The sequence below is a fragment of the Orbicella franksi genome, chromosome 8, assembly GCF_964199315.1.
Source record: "Orbicella franksi chromosome 8, jaOrbFran1.1, whole genome shotgun sequence".
In the NCBI taxonomy this organism is placed as follows: Eukaryota; Metazoa; Cnidaria; class Anthozoa; order Scleractinia; family Merulinidae; genus Orbicella; species Orbicella franksi.
Genome location: NC_138152.1, coordinates 13856411 through 13875005, shown reverse-complemented (window position 1 = coordinate 13875005; position 18595 = coordinate 13856411). Strand labels below are relative to the sequence as shown.

The 18595-nt window shown below is 39.1% G+C and overlaps 2 protein-coding genes across 10 annotated transcripts in view; both read right to left on the bottom strand.

Annotated features, from left to right (window-relative positions):
• LOC145494796 (uncharacterized) overlaps positions 1-8924 on the bottom strand; it is a 101824-nt gene extending 92900 nt beyond the window's left edge. The window contains exon 1 of the mRNA XM_081474369.1: positions 6734-8924. Coding sequence (XP_081330495.1) covers positions 7049-8029 — 981 coding nt within the window. The 5' untranslated portion in view covers positions 8030-8924 and the 3' untranslated portion in view covers positions 6734-7048. The remainder of the gene's footprint in view (positions 1-6733) is intronic.
• Positions 1267-17186, bottom strand: LOC145494693 (uncharacterized). Of its 9 annotated transcripts, none has more exons than XR_014050289.1 (7): positions 14715-15415; positions 11738-12516; positions 10597-10846; positions 9386-10195; positions 3721-4929; positions 2091-3007; positions 1267-1979 (listed from the first exon to the last, which is right to left on the bottom strand). XR_014050289.1 is itself a non-coding variant. In XM_081474249.1 (7 exons), exons 2-7 carry the CDS (start codon positions 15081-15083, stop codon positions 2948-2950), a joined length of 3477 nt encoding a protein of 1158 aa, XP_081330375.1. In that variant the 5' UTR covers positions 15084-15139; positions 17104-17186; the 3' UTR covers positions 1267-2947. The 9 variants fall into 9 exon arrangements, 7 of the variants coding, with proteins under 7 accessions (XP_081330375.1, XP_081330376.1, XP_081330374.1 ...); XR_014050288.1 differs by having other exon boundaries at positions 1267-2127; positions 2350-3007; XM_081474249.1 differs by adding an exon at positions 17104-17186 and having other exon boundaries at positions 1267-3007; positions 14715-15139.
• Positions 17187-18595: the final 1409 nt, after the last annotated feature.

The following is an 18595-nucleotide window of genomic DNA, read 5'->3' as shown; positions in this document are numbered from 1 at the left end:
TTAAAAATGGATATCATTTTGATTCAGGTTCTTTTAACGCTATCATGTTATCCAATCTCTGTCGCTTACGAATGGCACGAGCAGCTTAGAGCGTGTGCGGTCATTTTGCCCCGGTGTCCAGCCTTGTTATCTGCCTTAATTTCTCCTTTGTTGAATGTACATTTTGTTCAGGCTCAGTTCTAACGCAACATAATGTTTTAAGCTCCCTGACAGAGATGGAGCTCGACTGTTCTTAAAGCTAAAACCGGGCCCCGTGCACACTACTCTGGAGGAATTTGGAAACGTAGATTTCACTGTAAAAACGTATCAAATGTGTCCCCACACAACGCCTGAGGAATTTAAAAGCGCAACAATTACCGGACAATTTGCTTGGATTTGTGTTTGAGGAAAACTCAGTAAGGGAAATCACATGATTATCGTGGCATCATTGTTTTCGAAAAGCTCCGTTTTCAAAATGTTCTCTGTCCACACAAAAATGATAAGCCGGGGTTTTTCAAATTCCTCCAGTCCGAAGAGCGTTTTCGAAAAGCTCCGTTTTCGTGACGGATTAGTGTGGACGGTAGGCCTAAGCGTAGGAAAAAAAAAAACGTTTTCAAATTTCTCCTTGGTAGTGTGGACGTTGTTTGGAAGACACTGAGGTATTTCTAGATCAGAAGTCGCTGGTAATTTTTCATGACATTATGCGATTTTATGCATGCTCTCAATTTGAGAATGATGTAACCTGGAGCAGCCTGTAGTTCCATGTGGCAACATTAAGCACAGTTTGAGACTCATTCTAATCTGTTTGTCAATCAAACAATCAGTTAATGAACAATCTAGAAATAATACGAAACAAGATACCGAGGCAGAGTCAACGTTTTGGCGATCATAAACTTTCGACTCTGTTACAGCGTCTTTCTCAAGTGAATGTGGCCGGAATCTCTTTGTCACGTGAGTTTAATTGAAGCAAGTCACGTGCCAAAGCATCCCCGTATAGGGCTGGAAGTTCATATCCACGGTCTCGATTTGGTGTCGGGGACTGGCACAGAATTATCAAGGCCTTACGAATTCTCCTCCTGAAGTTGTTTTATTTTCAAGCTTCCGACCCTATACGGGAATGTTTTGGCAAGTAACTTGGTTCACCCAAGCTCACGTGACAAATAGATTCTCGCCACATTCACTTGAGAAATGACGCTGTGACAGCGTCCAAATCTTGTGATCGCACAAAACAATCACTCTGCTTTGGTATCTTGTTTCTTACTATGTCTACTACAATATCTTTACTCAACATAAAAATAAGTTGAAACCTTTATTTATACACGATGGTAGCAAAGCAATTACTTGTAAGTTAGTGCTCACGATAAAAACAAAAAAATACAATCATGTAGTCTGATAAAATAAATTTAAAACACACAATCAACATGGATATAAAGTTGCTTGAAAAGCAAGCTGTACTAAACTGAGGATAACTAAGATACACCTACTTGTAGTCTTTAAGAGTGATAAGTCAAAAACTTACATTACAAAATAAAAATTCTATGCCTTTGATGTGCACCACTCTGTGTACCGACACCTCACTGGACTACTCCACTTGCAGTCTTGAAATAACAAGTCAAAATTGAAAACTTGCATTATAATAAAATTCCCTTGATGTGCACACTCTGGGTACCGAGACCTTAAGAGACTATGAAGTCTGTACTGCGCGACCACTCTACTTTTTAAAAAAACAAAAATCTTCTGTTTTTGTTTAGTTTTTCCTTTATCCTGAATCCTAAATAGTTATAGCTAGCTTTAAAATGTACAGTACACAACGTACTAAAATTTTCCCTTGGTCTGCACCACTCTGGGGGCCGAGACGTATGGTTGAATACCTGTATAAAGCTGTAGTACACGACTACTTTACTTCTAGTCTTCAACACGTCTAGTTTAAAAAAGTTACATTATACACACTAATTTTATACCAATATGCCCTCAATGTGAACCACTCTGGGTACCGACACCTTGAGGCTATGAAAACTGGGCTTCAAGATCACTCTACTTGTAGTCTTGAATAATAAGTCAAGTAATAAACATTTCATGCCTTTGATGTGCACCATTCTGGGTGCCGACACCTTAAGGCTATGAAAACTGTATTACACGACCACTTTACTTGTAGTCTTGAATAAAAAATCAGGTAATAAACATTTCAGGCCTTTAATGTGCACCACTCTGGGTACCGCCACCTTAAGGCTATGAAAACTGTACTACAGGAACACTCTACTTGTAATCTTGAATAACAAGCCAAGATTAAAAACATATTATAAAAACACTTCATACCTTTGATGTGCACCACTCTGGGTGCCGACACCTTACGGCTATGAACAGGACAACTCTACTTGTAGTCTTGAATAACAAGTCAAAATTAAAAACTTATATCATAATACACATTTCATGCCTTTAATGTGCACCACTCTGGGTGCCGACACCTTAAGGCTATGAAAACTGTACTACAGGACCACTCTACTTGTAGTATTGAATAACAAGTCAAGATGAAAAACTTATACTATAATAAATATTTCACGCCTTTCATGTGCACCACTCTCAGTGCCGACACCTTAAGGCGATGAAAACTGTACAAGACTACTCAACCTGGAATCTTGAATAACTAGTCAAGCTTGACTTGTATTATACCAATTAAAAATGTACCCTAAATGTACACCATTTGCCAACACCTAGAGGTTGTCGCATGAATACTCAATAGTCTTCAAGAATACGTCAACCTAGCATACTTTAAGTTCATAAATAAATGAAATGTGGCCTTAGTACAGCACACTGGCTGTCAACGCTGCTAATGAAACATTGCATTAAACGTCCCTATTCTAAAATTCGAATAAAATGCATTTGGCTGCTCTTAAAATAAGTTTGATAATACACTGTACATGCCAATGTCCTTTCGTCTCTACACAGTGATGGGTTTGCCCGTGACACCTTAAGAAGCAACAGTTTTCGTCATTTTATGATTGTGGGTCAGTTGTCTGGTCTGGTTGGGCTGAAACAAAGATGAAAGACATTATGAGGGAAAACGACACACAAGGCTTCTTAACTAAATGTTTACCCAGACTAAAAAATGTCTTTCGGATTTAAGTTATTTTTAGTAATAACGGTGGAGGGCAATATCTACACACCTATCTACTGATTTAACAGAGGATGAAAGACCAAATCTTACACATTTGAAATTCGGAGGCACATTTCTCATCGTTTGGTAGAGAAAGTCTCATAAAATTATGAAGCAGCTATGTTCTTATTGTAACTATAGAATTTATGTCTCACTTGTTGATTCACAGGAATAACACTGTCAACTTGAACATGTAAAATTGATTTTTTTTGTAATGTCGGTAACGGCGTTTAAACAAAAATATTGGCAGCTTTTGAGAGTTGAAATCAAAGTTCCTCTTCTGCTGATCGTTAAGTACCATGTGACGAATATCTGCACTTGTAAATTTTAAACAAAAACTGCTAAAGAGAAGTATGTGAAAAAAAGATATTTCGGTGACGTGGATTGCCCTCAACTGTTTTCATAACTTCCAAAAATTGATTTATAATTATGGTACACAGGAAGGTTACAACACATTTGAATGGTTTTACAAAGCCCTTTGATTACCTGTCTTAAATGCAAAAAGATATTGACATAATTCAAATAATTGATTGAAATTTGTAACTTCTGAAAAGACAGAAAGTATCAATGAAACTCATACCAGAGACCATGGTCAAAATCTTTTGAACCAAAGCTCCGCACTGTTTCTCCCAGCTGTACTTCTCATCATAATCTGAACGTAGTGATGTGGCCTCCTGAAGCCTTATCTTCCTGTCTGTTTTTCGCACCCTCTTGATTGCTTTTGCCCAGGTATTCGCATCTTCAGAACCCATTGTAGATGATGTTCCATATTTGACCTCTTTCAGGGCTTCACCAAATCCCGAATCCTCATGTACTAGGACGGGCAGACCAGAAGATAATGCTGCGAGACCCATCATTCCAAATCCCTGTTCACTTGAGGGCATAATGGCCAGGTCTACCTCACAGAACAAGCTTTTCAACTTTTCTCTGCTTTTGGGAAGGCTTCGAATGGTTCGCTGACTTTTTGAAACACCACACTGAGAAAATTTTTCAGCAAATCGCTCATGTTCCCCTTCTGCGGCACCAGCAAACAAAAGGTGATAAGATTTGTCATTCAACTCTGCCACTGCTTGCGCGGCAGTGTTAAGACTCTCTTGTTCAAAATTGTCAGGGTTTCCACTGCCAAGCATTAAGATACGAAATTTTGTTTGCTCAGCAGTAGCTTGTTTAACATTAGAAAATTCACTAAGTATACCAGGAGTGAGTTTGAAAACATGTTTCTCGTGGCCACGGAGGGAAGCCGAAAGATTGTCAGAAATCTTAGGTCCAGGGGCAACAGCAAGATCAGCCGTTCGACTAAGTCCAACATTTCCGTTATCTTCCCATAACTCGCCGCAAACTAATTCACGTCGCCTCTCCTCGAAAGGGTCATTGGCAACATAAATGTTTTTGCACTGGTGTTGTTTCTTGAAAAGATTTGCAATTTTGCCAAGCTTTTCACCTGCACCAACTACGATGTCAGTAGTGAGGTCTCGTGGTGGGAAAAGCAACCAATCAGTAGGGTCATAAAAACCTGGTTGCTCCTCTACTTCAGCAATGGTAACACCATACCTGGCAGCTGCTCCCTTATCAATTTCACCGGATGAATTTTGTGGGACCAGAAATCTGACCTTAACCTCAGCAAATTTTGCCAATTGAATAGCCAACTCTTGGGAAAAGAATGAAGAATCAAAACGTGGAAAACCCCAACTGGATCCTAGGATAGTAACTTCCAATTGACTCTTTGAGGAATAACTTCCATTGCCTTGCTCTTTCACTTGTGCAGCATAATTTGTAATCTCATCTGAGTGTGATGTCTGCAAAAAGAAGAACCTAATGTCTCAGAAGTTGCGACTCAGCACCATTAAGTCAAATTTAAATTGTTGGCTCCTAATCACTGTGCAATGTATGGTAGTTGCTGTGCAAAACAAATTAAATGTATTTTATATACTACGTATAACTTTTGGTCTATTTGTTTATCTCTTCACTCTATTGAAAAAGAGGATTCTGGAAACTAGGTGTTTGACTGTTGAACGTCACAGAACATGCACATTTCTGAAGAAAAGTATAATGACTTGACATCAGATAATTGTAGAAATAAGTCATAAGTCACACACTGTATTGTCAATTATTTTCTTGTTGTGTTAAGGAGCTTTGATTTCATCCAGGACAATATCTTACAATTACCAATTGGTATTTTATGATTTCTATAGTTATTGTATTATATAAAGAATCCAGGAACAAAGTGAACCTAGGACATTGAAGCCCATGCTTGAATTTCCTGGGTTGTACTACCTTGTGCCTGCCTGCATACGACTGTATGCACACATCACACGGTAATTAGGATATGGTAAGGAATAAAGGGGGATTAAATATTGTCTTTAACTATTTCAGCGTAAAGTTTGTTTGAACCATCAGTAGATTATAGGGCTTGTACAAGCTGCTAAGATTGCAATCTCAGCTGCAAACAGCAGCCTAGGGAATTTGGGAATTTTTGGAGAATAAGTGACTCTAGGGAATTTCACTCAATAGATTCAGTCACACTGGTCAACCTGTACCAAATGGACAAAATGGGAATCTTTATTCTACTTTATTTTTTAAACGAAAATCACTCTTGAAACACAGACTGGTGAAAGAATAAATAGCAAAGAATCAACCAAAGTGACAGCTGAACACTGACAATTCTAATTTGCCACAAGAATGCCTGCGCTGGAGAGAAGCTGTTGTCAAAGCCGGGAGTCCGTGCTGTGACCATAACATTTGACAGGTCAGCCCTATAATCAGACTGATTACCCCTGTCGGGGGTAACCTGCGATCACAGGAAATTGGAAAAATAACAAGAGACACAGGGGGAAGGGTATGATCACAGGCTAAATACAGGTAAGGGATGCCATTCTTTTCAATTTTTGTTTTTTTTTGTTGTAGGTCAGGGGAAGGAGGGAATTTGATTATTTTCAGTTGGCGCTGGCAAATGCTTATTAGAAGAAGTGTGAAGACCCCAATGATCGAAACTAATATAGCTTAATGTAGTGCTCCTTTTATATAAAGAAATATGTGAAAAAAATTTGCATAATTCGTCACAGTTTTATATGGAAGTTATCTAATGTACAAGTCAACGGATCTGACTATAGGTGCCATAATTTTGTCAGACCCCACTTTTTTTTTCTGTGGTCATTATGGGTGTGACATGGAACTAAGGCACAAACATTGGTTTGATTATTTTTAGAGACTTGAGTTTGTGAAAGATTAGACGGCGAGCTTGCAAAGTAATAAACAGACGAGTGTAGCTGTTATATGATGAAATCATTGTGGTAAGTAAATACCTCAATCGTAGGCAAAACGATGACATCATGTAGCCTGGAAGGATCATTTATTACCTGTTTTCTACCTTCCATTGCTTTCATGTGTTCGGCAGTTATCTTTGCTATGTCTTCGCGAAACACAGACAAATCAAGTTTCTTTTGATCTGTACACTGCCAGTTCTTAACTTGGTCAACCTCCACTTCAAACTTGGTTGCTTCAAGTTTGACTCCTACAGTGTTCTCTTCTTCAGGGTCAAAAGGAATGCCAAGAGGAAATTTCTTCAGGCTTGTTTTCCCTGCACGGTCCTGGCCAAGTAACATAAGGGACCGTTCATTTTTTATAAGGTAGGGGGGGCTGGTGGGATTTGGGGGGGGGCCATGCGAAAAAAAATGGCTGTCGAGGGGGGGCCATCCCAAAAAAATAAGGGAAAAAGGGGGGGTCACGTGAAATATTTTAGTAAAACTTTAAAATGGCATGTTTGAATATCAAAAAAATTGCTATAGAATAAACATAGAAGGCAGGATATAAATTTATTACAAACTTTCCTTCTGCTTTAAAAAAACGTTTGGCGGCAAAAAGCATTTGTAGCTACTGAAAAGAAGTATTTAACACTGTTATTTTCGAATGCAACTTTCACTGGCACTCATCTTCATCTCCGCTGTCGTCGAGTTCTTCGTCGCTGCTTGTGCTGCTATGGGAGTCTCTTTCACCAATGCTGTAAGAAGCAGCAATGCTTTCCGTCAGAGTGTACTCTTCAGGGTACATGAAGGTGTAAACATAATCTCTGACTTCCCGCTCAAGGTTGGTGGTGATTCTGCTTCTTGCAGCATTGGTGAAATAATTCCCTTCCAAGAGCTGTGCGATGTATGGCCCATCTCTTCTAAATATCGACGTGGCAACATCCTCAACTTTAAGACACTCTTGCGGGACGGCCGTTCTAGGAGGGTATACAAGGCATTGTGGAAGATCATTTCCTAGCGGGTTTCCAACACAGATTCCATAAACTCGTTGGACGTTGTTTTCAGTCCGCTTCCTCTTTCTTTCATTTGACTTTCTGCGGTTTTCTTTTTTCCTTCTCCTTTTGTTGATGTGCTGTTTGAGTATGCCTTTGAATATGCTGTTATAATTGCTGTTCTTATTTTCTAGTGCTTCCATGTCCTGCGTAACCTTCGTCAACTTAGCTTCTAAACATTTGATCTGTTTTACATTAAAACTGTGGGCAAATTCTTCGCCCTGCTTTAAAGCAAGCCCATTGGACTGAAAGAGTGTGGAATCGTATTCCTTTACATCTTTCAATATGACATTCAACTTTTCCACCATTGCTCTGTGCTCTTTGACGGAGAAGTTCAGTTTTCTTCCATCACTGGGCTTCAACTGGTACCCTTGCATGGAAAACTCACTCGCCCTTTCTGAACAGCCATCCGCACCTAGAAAAATTGCTTCTTTTGCATGTAAGATGTCAAACTGCCTGGATCGTTCAGCTGTATACCTTTTCTTAAACGACTCGTCGCTTTCGCCATTATTGCGCATTTTGGAATGAGCCTCTTTCATGATGCTCATGTAGTAATGCGCTCTTTCCCCGATTGGATTAACAATATAAAGAAGAAAGAGCATGGAAGTGGCAGGCTGGTTTTATCTGACCCAGAGAGCGTTGCTCTATTTGCAGATAAGTTTATTGTCAAATCGAAGTTTGTGGTGGATTATCTTCAGCATCTCGAAGTGCTGGAATTTAAAAGGAAAAAGAGAGCAGAAGAAAAGGCAAAGTTAAGTAGGGAGGAGGATTATCTTTGGACTGAGTTATGCGAAGATCTAACCAAGCTTAAAACGCTACGTGTTCCAGAACTAAACAAGTACTCAAACCACCACGGGCTGAAGCAGCATTTGAAAAGCAGCAAGAGTGAGAAAGTAAAGGCAATTGTAAGACATTCATGCTTGCAGCAGAAGAGTCCTCTCAGAGCTGGCCAACCAACACAGAGAAATGCCAGGACATTGACACAAAATGACAACAGGGCAAGTGCTGACAGCAGTGAAACGGATGGAAGTGACAATGATGAGTATGACAGTGATGCCATTGACTCTAGGGGAGAAGATGACTCAAGTGACGTCATTCTTGCATTCATCAATTCAGATGAGGAAGATGCCAACGAGAGGCCAAATGCCACACGCTCAGGGCGAGCCATAACTAGGAGATCCGAAATTGACTTCTCTTTCTTTTGATTTGTTTTTTAAACAACAGCTCTCTGTCGTATAGAGATTGTAAATATTGTCTTCATAGTGAGCACAATAACGTGAAGTAGGGGGATAATAGAGAAATATTACAAAAGTTGAAATCTAAATATTGTTTGTTCAATTTTCTTTTTTGGGGGGGGGGTCATCCCAAAAAATGACCGCTATAAGGGGGGGCCATGTGAAAAAATTGGTAAGCTGAGGGGGGGTCATGCGATTTTTAAATGGTGCTTCCCAAATCCCACCAGCCCCCCCTCCCTCATAAAAAATGAACGGTCCCTAAATCCTTTGTTTTATGATCAGACGTTGGACATGAGTAACCTTGACCTTGGCATGATCCTGGCACAATGCATTTATCAGTTGGTCCAGGGAATAAAATTATGGTCAAATCGGAGTAGGACGGCTATTTTGTTGCTAATTTCTCTCTTTATTTCGTACCAACGACCGTCAGAAAATATCGTGCGAATCTGTATTTCGTGGATATTTTATTCTTCAAATATTAGGGCTTCTGGTAGAAATTAGTCCTTAATGAAGTCCTAATATTAGAAAAAAACAAACAAACAAACAAACAAACAAAAAGCAAATAATAATAATAATAATAAAAAACTACATGTAATTGTAATTTTTGGGTGAGGTGCTGGGAGAAACTGATATCTAAAGAGTTCTAGTCCCTGTCAAATTCAATGGGAGAAATAACACTTTAAAATGCAACTGCTACTTATCGAAGTTTGAAAGGATCTTTACCTCAATTTCATGGACCAGCAACCATTTTTCCAATCCACAGATTTTGATTTGTTCCCTGGCGTAGTTCTTCCGGCAGTTCAGCTGTTCTTCCGGACGTAACGGAAGAAGACAGTCACGCAGGCAGTCATCGTGAGCACAGCGAACGGAACTATGCCTGCTACATTGGTCAGGACTTTTTAAGCAATGGGTACAGGCAACACACAGTTCAAACCGCAGGTTACGTAGCCAGGATAACTCTTCTGACATTTTTTCCAATGTGCCTTCGAAAAAGACACGGACTTCACGAGCCTTTGTCGCTGAATATGTGGTAGAAGGAGCTGAAGCCTGAGGATTTCGTGTCAATATGATCTTGATAAAGCTCTTTCTGCAAATAAGAACCAAATCAAAAATGTGTTGCTTTCCAATGAAGAAGAACATGGCTCCATTTTGGTACAATTCAGGTATTTCGGGGCTGCACCCAGAACACCAAACTATGCATCTTGACACAAGTTGAGCAAAGAGCCCATGAGGTACAAAGCCATCAGGGAAGTGTAGATACAGTGGGCAAGGATCACACTTAGAGGGCTTTATCTCATACAGGCCTGAAGGGGGCGACCTGAGCAAGGATGGTACAAAGTACTTCTGTTTACGTTCGCCATCCATTGGACAGAAGGAAAATTTAGCAATTAAACCATACAGCTCCATCATGTTTAAAATATCCTCCTTTGAAAGGCCCTTCTGAATGAAATCTGCAAAAACATGATCGACAAGATCCATCCTGAGATTGCCCTTTTCCTCAAGCTCCTCCCAGCAATCTGAGTACAGGGGAACCTGAAAAAAAAAAAAAAAAAAAAAATACAGAAAGACGTCATTTGTACATAACTTTCACTCAGTCGGTTCCATTAAATAATCTAATCACGAAATCAGAACCCCAGATATATAAGTTTTGTTTGGCCGTCCTGATTGACAGATACCCACACCGTCCACGCACAAACACAGTTATCAGTTTTGATGAGCAGCTAAAATCATTGACCTTATATAGCAGACATAAAAATTTCAGCACCTTTTTTTGACAATCATCCAGAAACTCTTCTGCCATGCAGTTTCATGGCAATATGTCCTTTGCATGACTAACAGCTTAGCATCTTGAACATTTAATTTAAAGGTTGGCTGCCACAATTCTTGACCCCAAAACAGATTTTATTATTCACATGTGGAGTATCGTTATTTACCATTTCATCGAACGGTCGCACTGTAATAAGTTGCTTGAGGAGATCAATCAGCCACTGTGCCTGCAAAACTACAGTCCGACCATGCTTCACAATCACACCAAGATCATGATAGAAATTGAACATGGTTTGCAATTCGACTTCATCATGTATACGGCAAAATCTTTTGGTAATTGTTAGAAGTTGGTCGAGCTCCATGTGATAGATTTCCTTCGCCACTAAAGCTTCAATAACTTTCTCGAAGTGGAACCACCTGAGAAAGACAACATTATTCAAGTAACATAGAAACTTGTTTGAAGAGTTCTTGGTAATATAAAATTGGGATAATATTGGTATTGGGTCATTCCACAGTATTTTGTCCCTGAACATCAGTTTTTAAAGTCTTCAAATTACTGAGCTACAGTTATGTTTAAATTTCAAATGATATTGCCCATTGACATATATAAATCAGAATTTATTAAAAAAAATCATGAAATAGCTGTTGCGGAGACTACAAATAAACTGATTGTTTAGGGAAAAAAAATAAACACTGAAACTTTTGGAAAGACCACAAGACAGACTACCAGGCTTTTAGCCAGAATTTGAAAAGTGGCCATCCAAAATGTGCCATAGGGCCTGCTCGAATAAGCAATTCAATTCAGGACGCCTGGACACCCATCTGGTTAAAAGCCTGCATTCTACTACTGGTCCTTTTTTCTAAAACTGCTGATTCAAACTGACCTCATCATTAGACCTATGTAACAATTAATTACTTTCCATTCACAAAATGTAGTTTCCGCAACCTTTTTAAACCTTAAATTTTCTTTGTGAATGACGAAATGAAGCTTCCTTGGTTCAAGTTTGATAAGATCGAATTTGCCCTTGAAGGCAAATTGTACTGCAACAGTTTGCCCTGAATTTTCCTTTGTAAGCTTTTAATTAAATAAATAGTTTGTTTTCTGTCGCGGAGACTACACAAAAAGAAAAGAAATCTAAAATTCTTTGTAATTTCAGTCACAGTGATGGGATATGTATAGCAAATTCTAAAATTTATATTTTTCATCATGAGAGCAAGACATCTACTTCAGAATCCACTGCTTTTGATCATTAGATTATTCTAAAGCATCTACCATTGAAGTAAAAATTTTAATTTACAGCTCCATACCTGATAGGTACTTTTTCACCCATGTATGGTTCCTGTTTCAACACTTCCAAGATCCTGTTCTGCAGTGCTTGAACCCCATAGTCACGCGCTGACCTCGTGTTATCAACAGCAAAGAATGGCCTGACAACATGCTTCGCGTATGTCTTTCCTGAAATGCTCTCCTTGATGTGCTTTTCTGTGTCCCTGATGTCTTTGAATGGTTTATCAGCATGTGTACCTACAACAAAAACTGGAGGACGGAGGTAGGGCGGACTTTTTTCCTTCAAGACTCTGGAAGCTTCATCTGCTGTGGGTCGAATACAGTGTACAGAAACTAACCAGGACAACAAATTGTCCAAATTTGTCTGATTAGTTGGGTTTTCAAGCCAAATATCAAGAGTCCCCTGTTTGGCACAAGGTTTCGCTTGAGCACTCAGATCCTTGGTGAGGTTATGCACCAAAACATAAACAGCTCTAAAAGAAAGGAAGACAGAATGTGAAGCATAATACAGGTTTTGTCCAGCAAAATCCCACACAGATAGAATGACTTCTTTGGCTTTGACATCATCATTTAATTCCAGACCATTTAAACATTCCTCAACCTTTCCCATGACATCATCTAGTGTTAAACCAGCAGCTCCATCAATTCTTAACTGGAAATCTTGATCAGCTGGTGTGTTTTTCTGTCGCACATCACTGATGGAAGGATCAACTTCTGTCTTGTTGCCCTGGTTGGAATCTGGTGCTGACTCATCTATGATTGGCGTAGCACCTGATTGCTCAAGACCTTTAGCATCTTCCTGAGGAGGAAGATGAGGAGGAGGAAAAAAGTCAGCAGAACTAACATAACCACCAAAATAAAAACACTACAAGCTCTAGCTAGAATCTCAATTTCAATGTTTGACAAAACCATAGACACACACGGTATGAGCTGCATGTACTTTTGAAGGTGTTAAAATGGTAAAATAACTAAAGAGAATTTGAAGGGTAAATGATATTTAATCCTTACTGCGTTCAAGCGAAGGGAGAACACATCCTCATTTTGTGTCAGTGTCCTGTGAACATGCTGGGTGTGTGGCATAATACAGGCGAAATTGATCGAGATTTTCTAGGTGGAAGCAAATTTAGCCGTTCCGGAAGATATTTTTAGGGGCTAAAGCCTTGTGTTCATTATACTGACTTTGCTCTAATGTACACCCACTCACATGGAAATTTGTCTGTCGCGCCATCGAGAAATCGGGCTGTGCATTTCTGTGTATTTCCAAATTTCCAGCTACTCCTTCGATACTCATGGTAAGTGAAATTTTCCGGGCTCTCCTATCAAGTAAGTAGTAATTTCTCAGGGAGGTGTGTGTGTCTACTGGTGTATATATCAAGCAGCAAATTGGTGTTTTGTTGTCAATAGTCATCTCAACTTCGATGCTTTTCTAGGATTTGTGACTTTGAGTTAGAAGACTTGTCAACGATAAGATTTTCCCATGTCTTTTTGATTTCATGTGTTACACATCAAGCAAAAACTATAAAGTGACTAGCATTTTTTTTAAAAACTACTACTGTAAATTGTCCTGGAAATTAAGGGTTAGAGTTTTGGTTTGCATTGTTTGAGAATGATTCATTGTCTCCCTTATACTCGTTTTTACAAAGATTTCATCAAACCTTCTTTTGCCCAGCCCGCTAAACGGAGAACTCAAGTATAAATTGACGGCAGTCATCATGGAAATTTGAAAGAAATCCCTTAAAGGTACTGGTAACTAATATCAATCCCCCTTTGTACGCCTGGCTCAAATTCATTTTAACTCCAAGAGGCACCAATTTAACAAAACTACCTTATCAAATATTTTCTGAATTATAGGCTGAAAGGTACTGATGAAGCTGATCATTTCAGTCTTTTTGATAACACATTTCACTTTACCAAACCATAGATGTTAACCCTTACTGGGGTACCTGGCCCCTTATGCTCGACGGAATGCATTTCCTAATCACCAATTACTGCTAATTAAATATAAGACACAAAAACAAATTTTAAGTCAATAAAATGGTAACTGCTTTGTTGCCCAAGGAGGTAGCCACAGAACTCTAAATACACCGTATCTTCTAGAACTACCCACGGTGTTACAAGATGTCCTGCTTTATCCTTTGCCAAATGAGAAAATAAGCCTTTAAGATTGGACAGTTGCTGTTATAACTTTCTAGAAACTTCTATACATGTATGTATTGAAAATTACTATTAAATAAGTGCTAGTTGATCATAAACTTTAAAAGGATTTATTTTGAAAACAGTGTTTTCAGTACCTACTTAAGAGCCAATTCCTTTAAATATCGATTATGAGATGAGAGTCATGAAATTTTGGATTTCTCCATATTTTGCCCAAATAACCTCTATGGTGAGTTGTTTTTGAAATACCATTCAAAGGTCCTGAAGTGCTTTCGTTTTTTTTCGAAATCAAGGAAAGTTTGAAAATTGCCATTTTAGCTGCCAGTCGCTGCCGAAAATGGCTGAAAATTGTGCATTTGCTCATAGAGATCAATGCGATGTATCAATATACAATGTACTTGGGTAGCTCAAATTAGTGCATGTCTTGCTGTTTCTAAAGCATTAATTTGACTTTATGCCGGCCAGTTAAAGTTATTCAGCAGGTTTTCAATCAAGTAGCAAAGTTCTAGGGTCAAATAGAATTACATTACCACCACTAAGTATTAGCCAGTTCTTTCCACATAAATTTGAACACGACGATGCAAGTGCAAGAGGAGGTACCAGCAAATGATACTATAAGACTCAAGTTTTCCTGCAATCTTGAACAGACAACACCTTTTTTCTGTGGTCATTAGGGATGTGATATTGAACTAAGGCACAAACATAGGTTTGACTATTCTTAGAAACCTGGGTTTATTTAGTGAAAGATTAGTGCCTATTGGTTATTTAAATAGTGAGCTTGCAAAGTAATAAACAGGCCAGGTGCAGCTATCAAAGGATAGAATCATTGTAGTAAGTAAATACCTCAGTCTTAGGCAAAACGATGAGATCATGTGGCCTGGAAGGATCATTTAATTCTTGCTCCAAATCCATGCTGTCAGTGGTCTCCTGGCTTTTACCTTCCCATGCTTTCATGTGTTTGGCAGTTATCTTTGCTATGTCCTCATGAAATTCAGACAAATCAAGATTCTTCTGATCTGTACACTGCCAGTTCTTAACTTGGTCAATCTCCACTTCAAACTTGGTTGGTTCAACATTGACTCCTACAGTGCTCTCTTCTTCTGGGTCAAAAGGAATGTCAAGAAGAAATTTCTTCAGGCTTGTTTTCCCTGCACGGTCCTGGCCAAGTAACATAATACGACCATGGTAAACTTCTACACTTCCTTTTTCCATGGCTTCTTTAAAGGCAGCTTCAGCCCTAAGGCCCTGGGCTTGGATCTCTTGCGGTACTAATGAATGTGGATTAAAATGTATCATATTTAACATTAAAATCCAGTCTATGCATTACGTATTAAAGGACCAAACAGAGCTCAAATAATTACACCTGAAAGTATTTCTGCAAAACGCTTTCATGATTGAACTATATTATAGTTGACCAAATATCAAATTCTCTCAATCAGTTTAAATATGTATTTAATTACATATTAATAGTGAAATAATACTGTGGAGATCTTTTAAAAAATGCTCAACTGAGCTTGCAGGATCTCCTCCCTTATCAACTATTATCTAATTGTAATGCAAATGATTGTAATTAGAAAATAATTCACGTCTTACTTGGGCAAGGTGGTTAAATGGTTTGACAATCTGTACGGCTTGTGTGCATCTTTAGGACTGTTTTCAACCCAATACATTTGATAACAGGTTCATTTAGCGTTAGCGCCTAAATGACCCATTTTAGACAAAAGAAAACATCAACTTAGGGACACAACCAAAACAACAGGGCAAATATACATATACACGACTTTTGCAAGCGTGAGGAAAAAAAAGAGAATATTATTCAACCAAGGGACACTGCCACAATTAACCGTGCAAATATTAATAATTATTTAATTGAACCTTTTTGGTAAGTTTTGGTGGCATATTAGGCGAGTTTGGGCCTAAGTTTGTATCCTGGTGAAACGTAATCAAAATACCCATGGCGAGACCTAATGGGCCTGAAATGTCGCCAAAGCATTACAAAAAAGGTACCATTGGATATTTACCATATCCAAACTCGGCCAAAGTTCTTGAGATATTTTTCTAGTCACGGAAATCTGTCATGTATTACAGATATGTGGCACACGTGGGGAGTTTAGTTTAGGCAGGAAAGTTGTCACAACTTTTAAACCCTGAGACAAACCTCAATATTTAATTGCAACCTTATTATTCTGTTTTTAAACCTCTTTCTAGTTTGCCTCAGAGATGACTGACTTCCCCATACCTGCGTTTACATTGATACTACAGTTTTAACTCACTATCCTGAAGTGTGTCACAATCTTCTAGTTGGGTCTGGTGTACTTTTTCAGCAGTTTCTTGTTGCTTCAGAAGTACCTCTTGTTGAGTTTTGAAAACTTCCTTAACCACCTTGTTTGTGTCTTGGTTGATTTGCAGTATACCTTCAATTTCCTGCTGTGTATCCTGAAGAGTGCTATAATCTTCGAAAACATCAACTGGGGGACACGACCAAAACAAACAGGGCAAATATACATGTATACGACTTCTGCGAGTGTGAGGGACTTAAGGATGCATTTGAAGTGAAAGGGAATATCATTCAACCAAGGACCACTGCCACAACTCACAGCACAAATATCATAATTATTATTTAGTATAAATCTACTAGCGTTCTATCACGAATGCCATCCTGTGATTGGCTACACAACTCACTATCTATTCTGTGATAGATGGCGAGTAGCGTAGCAGTGAGGCCTTGTTAACAAACTGACAGCCACTTCTTGGCGTTTTCGAGGTGTCTGTGAAGAGGATTTAGATGAAGTTTTGAACGACTAGTAGATTTATACTAAAACAACTAGATTATTCGCTCTCGATTTCTATGCGTGACAGTTGGCTTGGGTTGCGCCTTGTCAACTACATGTATCACGCGATAGAAATCTCAAGCTCATAATCTAATATTTTAATAGATTTGGCCAAGCCTAAAGGCTGAGCTCCTGGGCCAATTTGTTCAAAACCCGATTAAGCTAACCCAGAATAAACAAAAATTTTCATCTGAGATTTGTAACTTTGCGGTGAGGTTTTCTGTTTACATTTCGGCCTTCTGTTTTGATTTTGAATAATCTCTAACCATACCAGGAGTCCTGACCCTAAACGAGCAAAAAACACTCGGATAGAAGATAAATTTATACTTCGGTCAACTTTTATTCCTGGATTAGCATTAACCCAATTTCCGAACAACCCAGCCCTGATTACAACAAATTACCTGACAATATCTGGTCGCATACTGTTTCAAGTTTCTTTTGACAGAAATCTATTCTTTCTTGCAAGGTGTTCAACTCTGTGTTGAAGCCAAGGCGGGAAGCGCACTCGAACGCTATCGTTTCTTTTTCTTGAAGTTTCTTTACTTTTTCTTCAAGTGCGTATCCTTTTTCTTGTAATTCATTTCCTTTTTCTTGAAGCTTCTTTTCCTTTTCTTGAAGTTCCTGTCTCAGGTCATCAACCTTTCTCAAGACCCTTCCTAGCTCCTCTGTTGGAAAACTTCTTTGATTTCTGATGTCTTCAATTTGCAAGATAGAGAGACGAAGTCCTTGAAATGCAGCATGAACTTTACCAATGGCAATTTGAAAGTCTGAATCCGAGAGGTGACCTTTAGCCATGTGATCAAACTCTTCATTCTTAAACTTTCTGAGACCATCTACGATTGATTTGACCACTGGATTGAGACCGTGGCCGATACAATCAGAGAAAAGAATGGCGTAAAAAAGCATGGTACAATCCCATTCTGCTCTGTCTCCGTTAATCATGGTAGTTAGGAGTTTGGCATTTCTTCTCTGGTTTCCTGGAGACTCCCCGTTTTTGAAGTCCATTCCATTTTTAGGTTCATCTTTCCATTCTCCAAACGTCGTCTTGTAGCGATTATCCCATTCTTGCTTGAAAATTGATCGTAGACCCTCAGTTATTATGTCAGTGACAACGTAAGAAATCCTGTAGTAGTTCAATTGCTCTTCTGTGAATTCTATTGCAACAGCGGCCATTTTCAGCTTGTACCACCTTTTGTTTGTCTTCAGCCCTTCGTAGGAAATGAAACTGTGTTATTAGCCAATTAGAACCTTTTTGTGAACGGTTGCTAGCTGAAGGGACAGAGCTGAAAAACGACTGCGCATGCGTAGGGTTTTGGCGGGTGAGCATTCTCGTCCCCAGAGCCTCCGTTTCTTTTGGTCACGTGGTCGGAGAAACGGAGGGCTCTGGTAGCAGCCATTACCGGATGTCCGTAAATCAGGGACATCCGGTAACGCATGCGTAATTTTGGCCTGCATATCTGCTCATGCTCAGAAACTAATCCTGAGGGAGGGGAGAGAGGAATAGAGAGTACTCTTTAGATGTAAACAGATCAGAACGCTGACATGTGTTTTCACTTCGCTGAAGTTAGGTGATTTAGAGTTAAAAAGAGAGTAGAAAGCGGCCTTAAATGTCGTCGCCGCTTCAAACACGATTGCCAGCTTGTGTAATATTTCACCAACGGGTTTCGCGGTGCATTTTGTGGTGGACCGTCTAGAAAATTCGGGAATCGATAGCTGTGTTCTTGTTGTTTCTTCTCTTCATATTCGATAAAAAGGAGAAGTTTAAAGAGCGAGGTGCAGTTGTGAAAGCTTTCAAGCAACGTAATCAGGATACGGCATGTATTACGTCTATCGATGACACGGTACACGGTAAAATTTGTTTATGGACACACGGAAGCGTTTGTGGAAATCAGC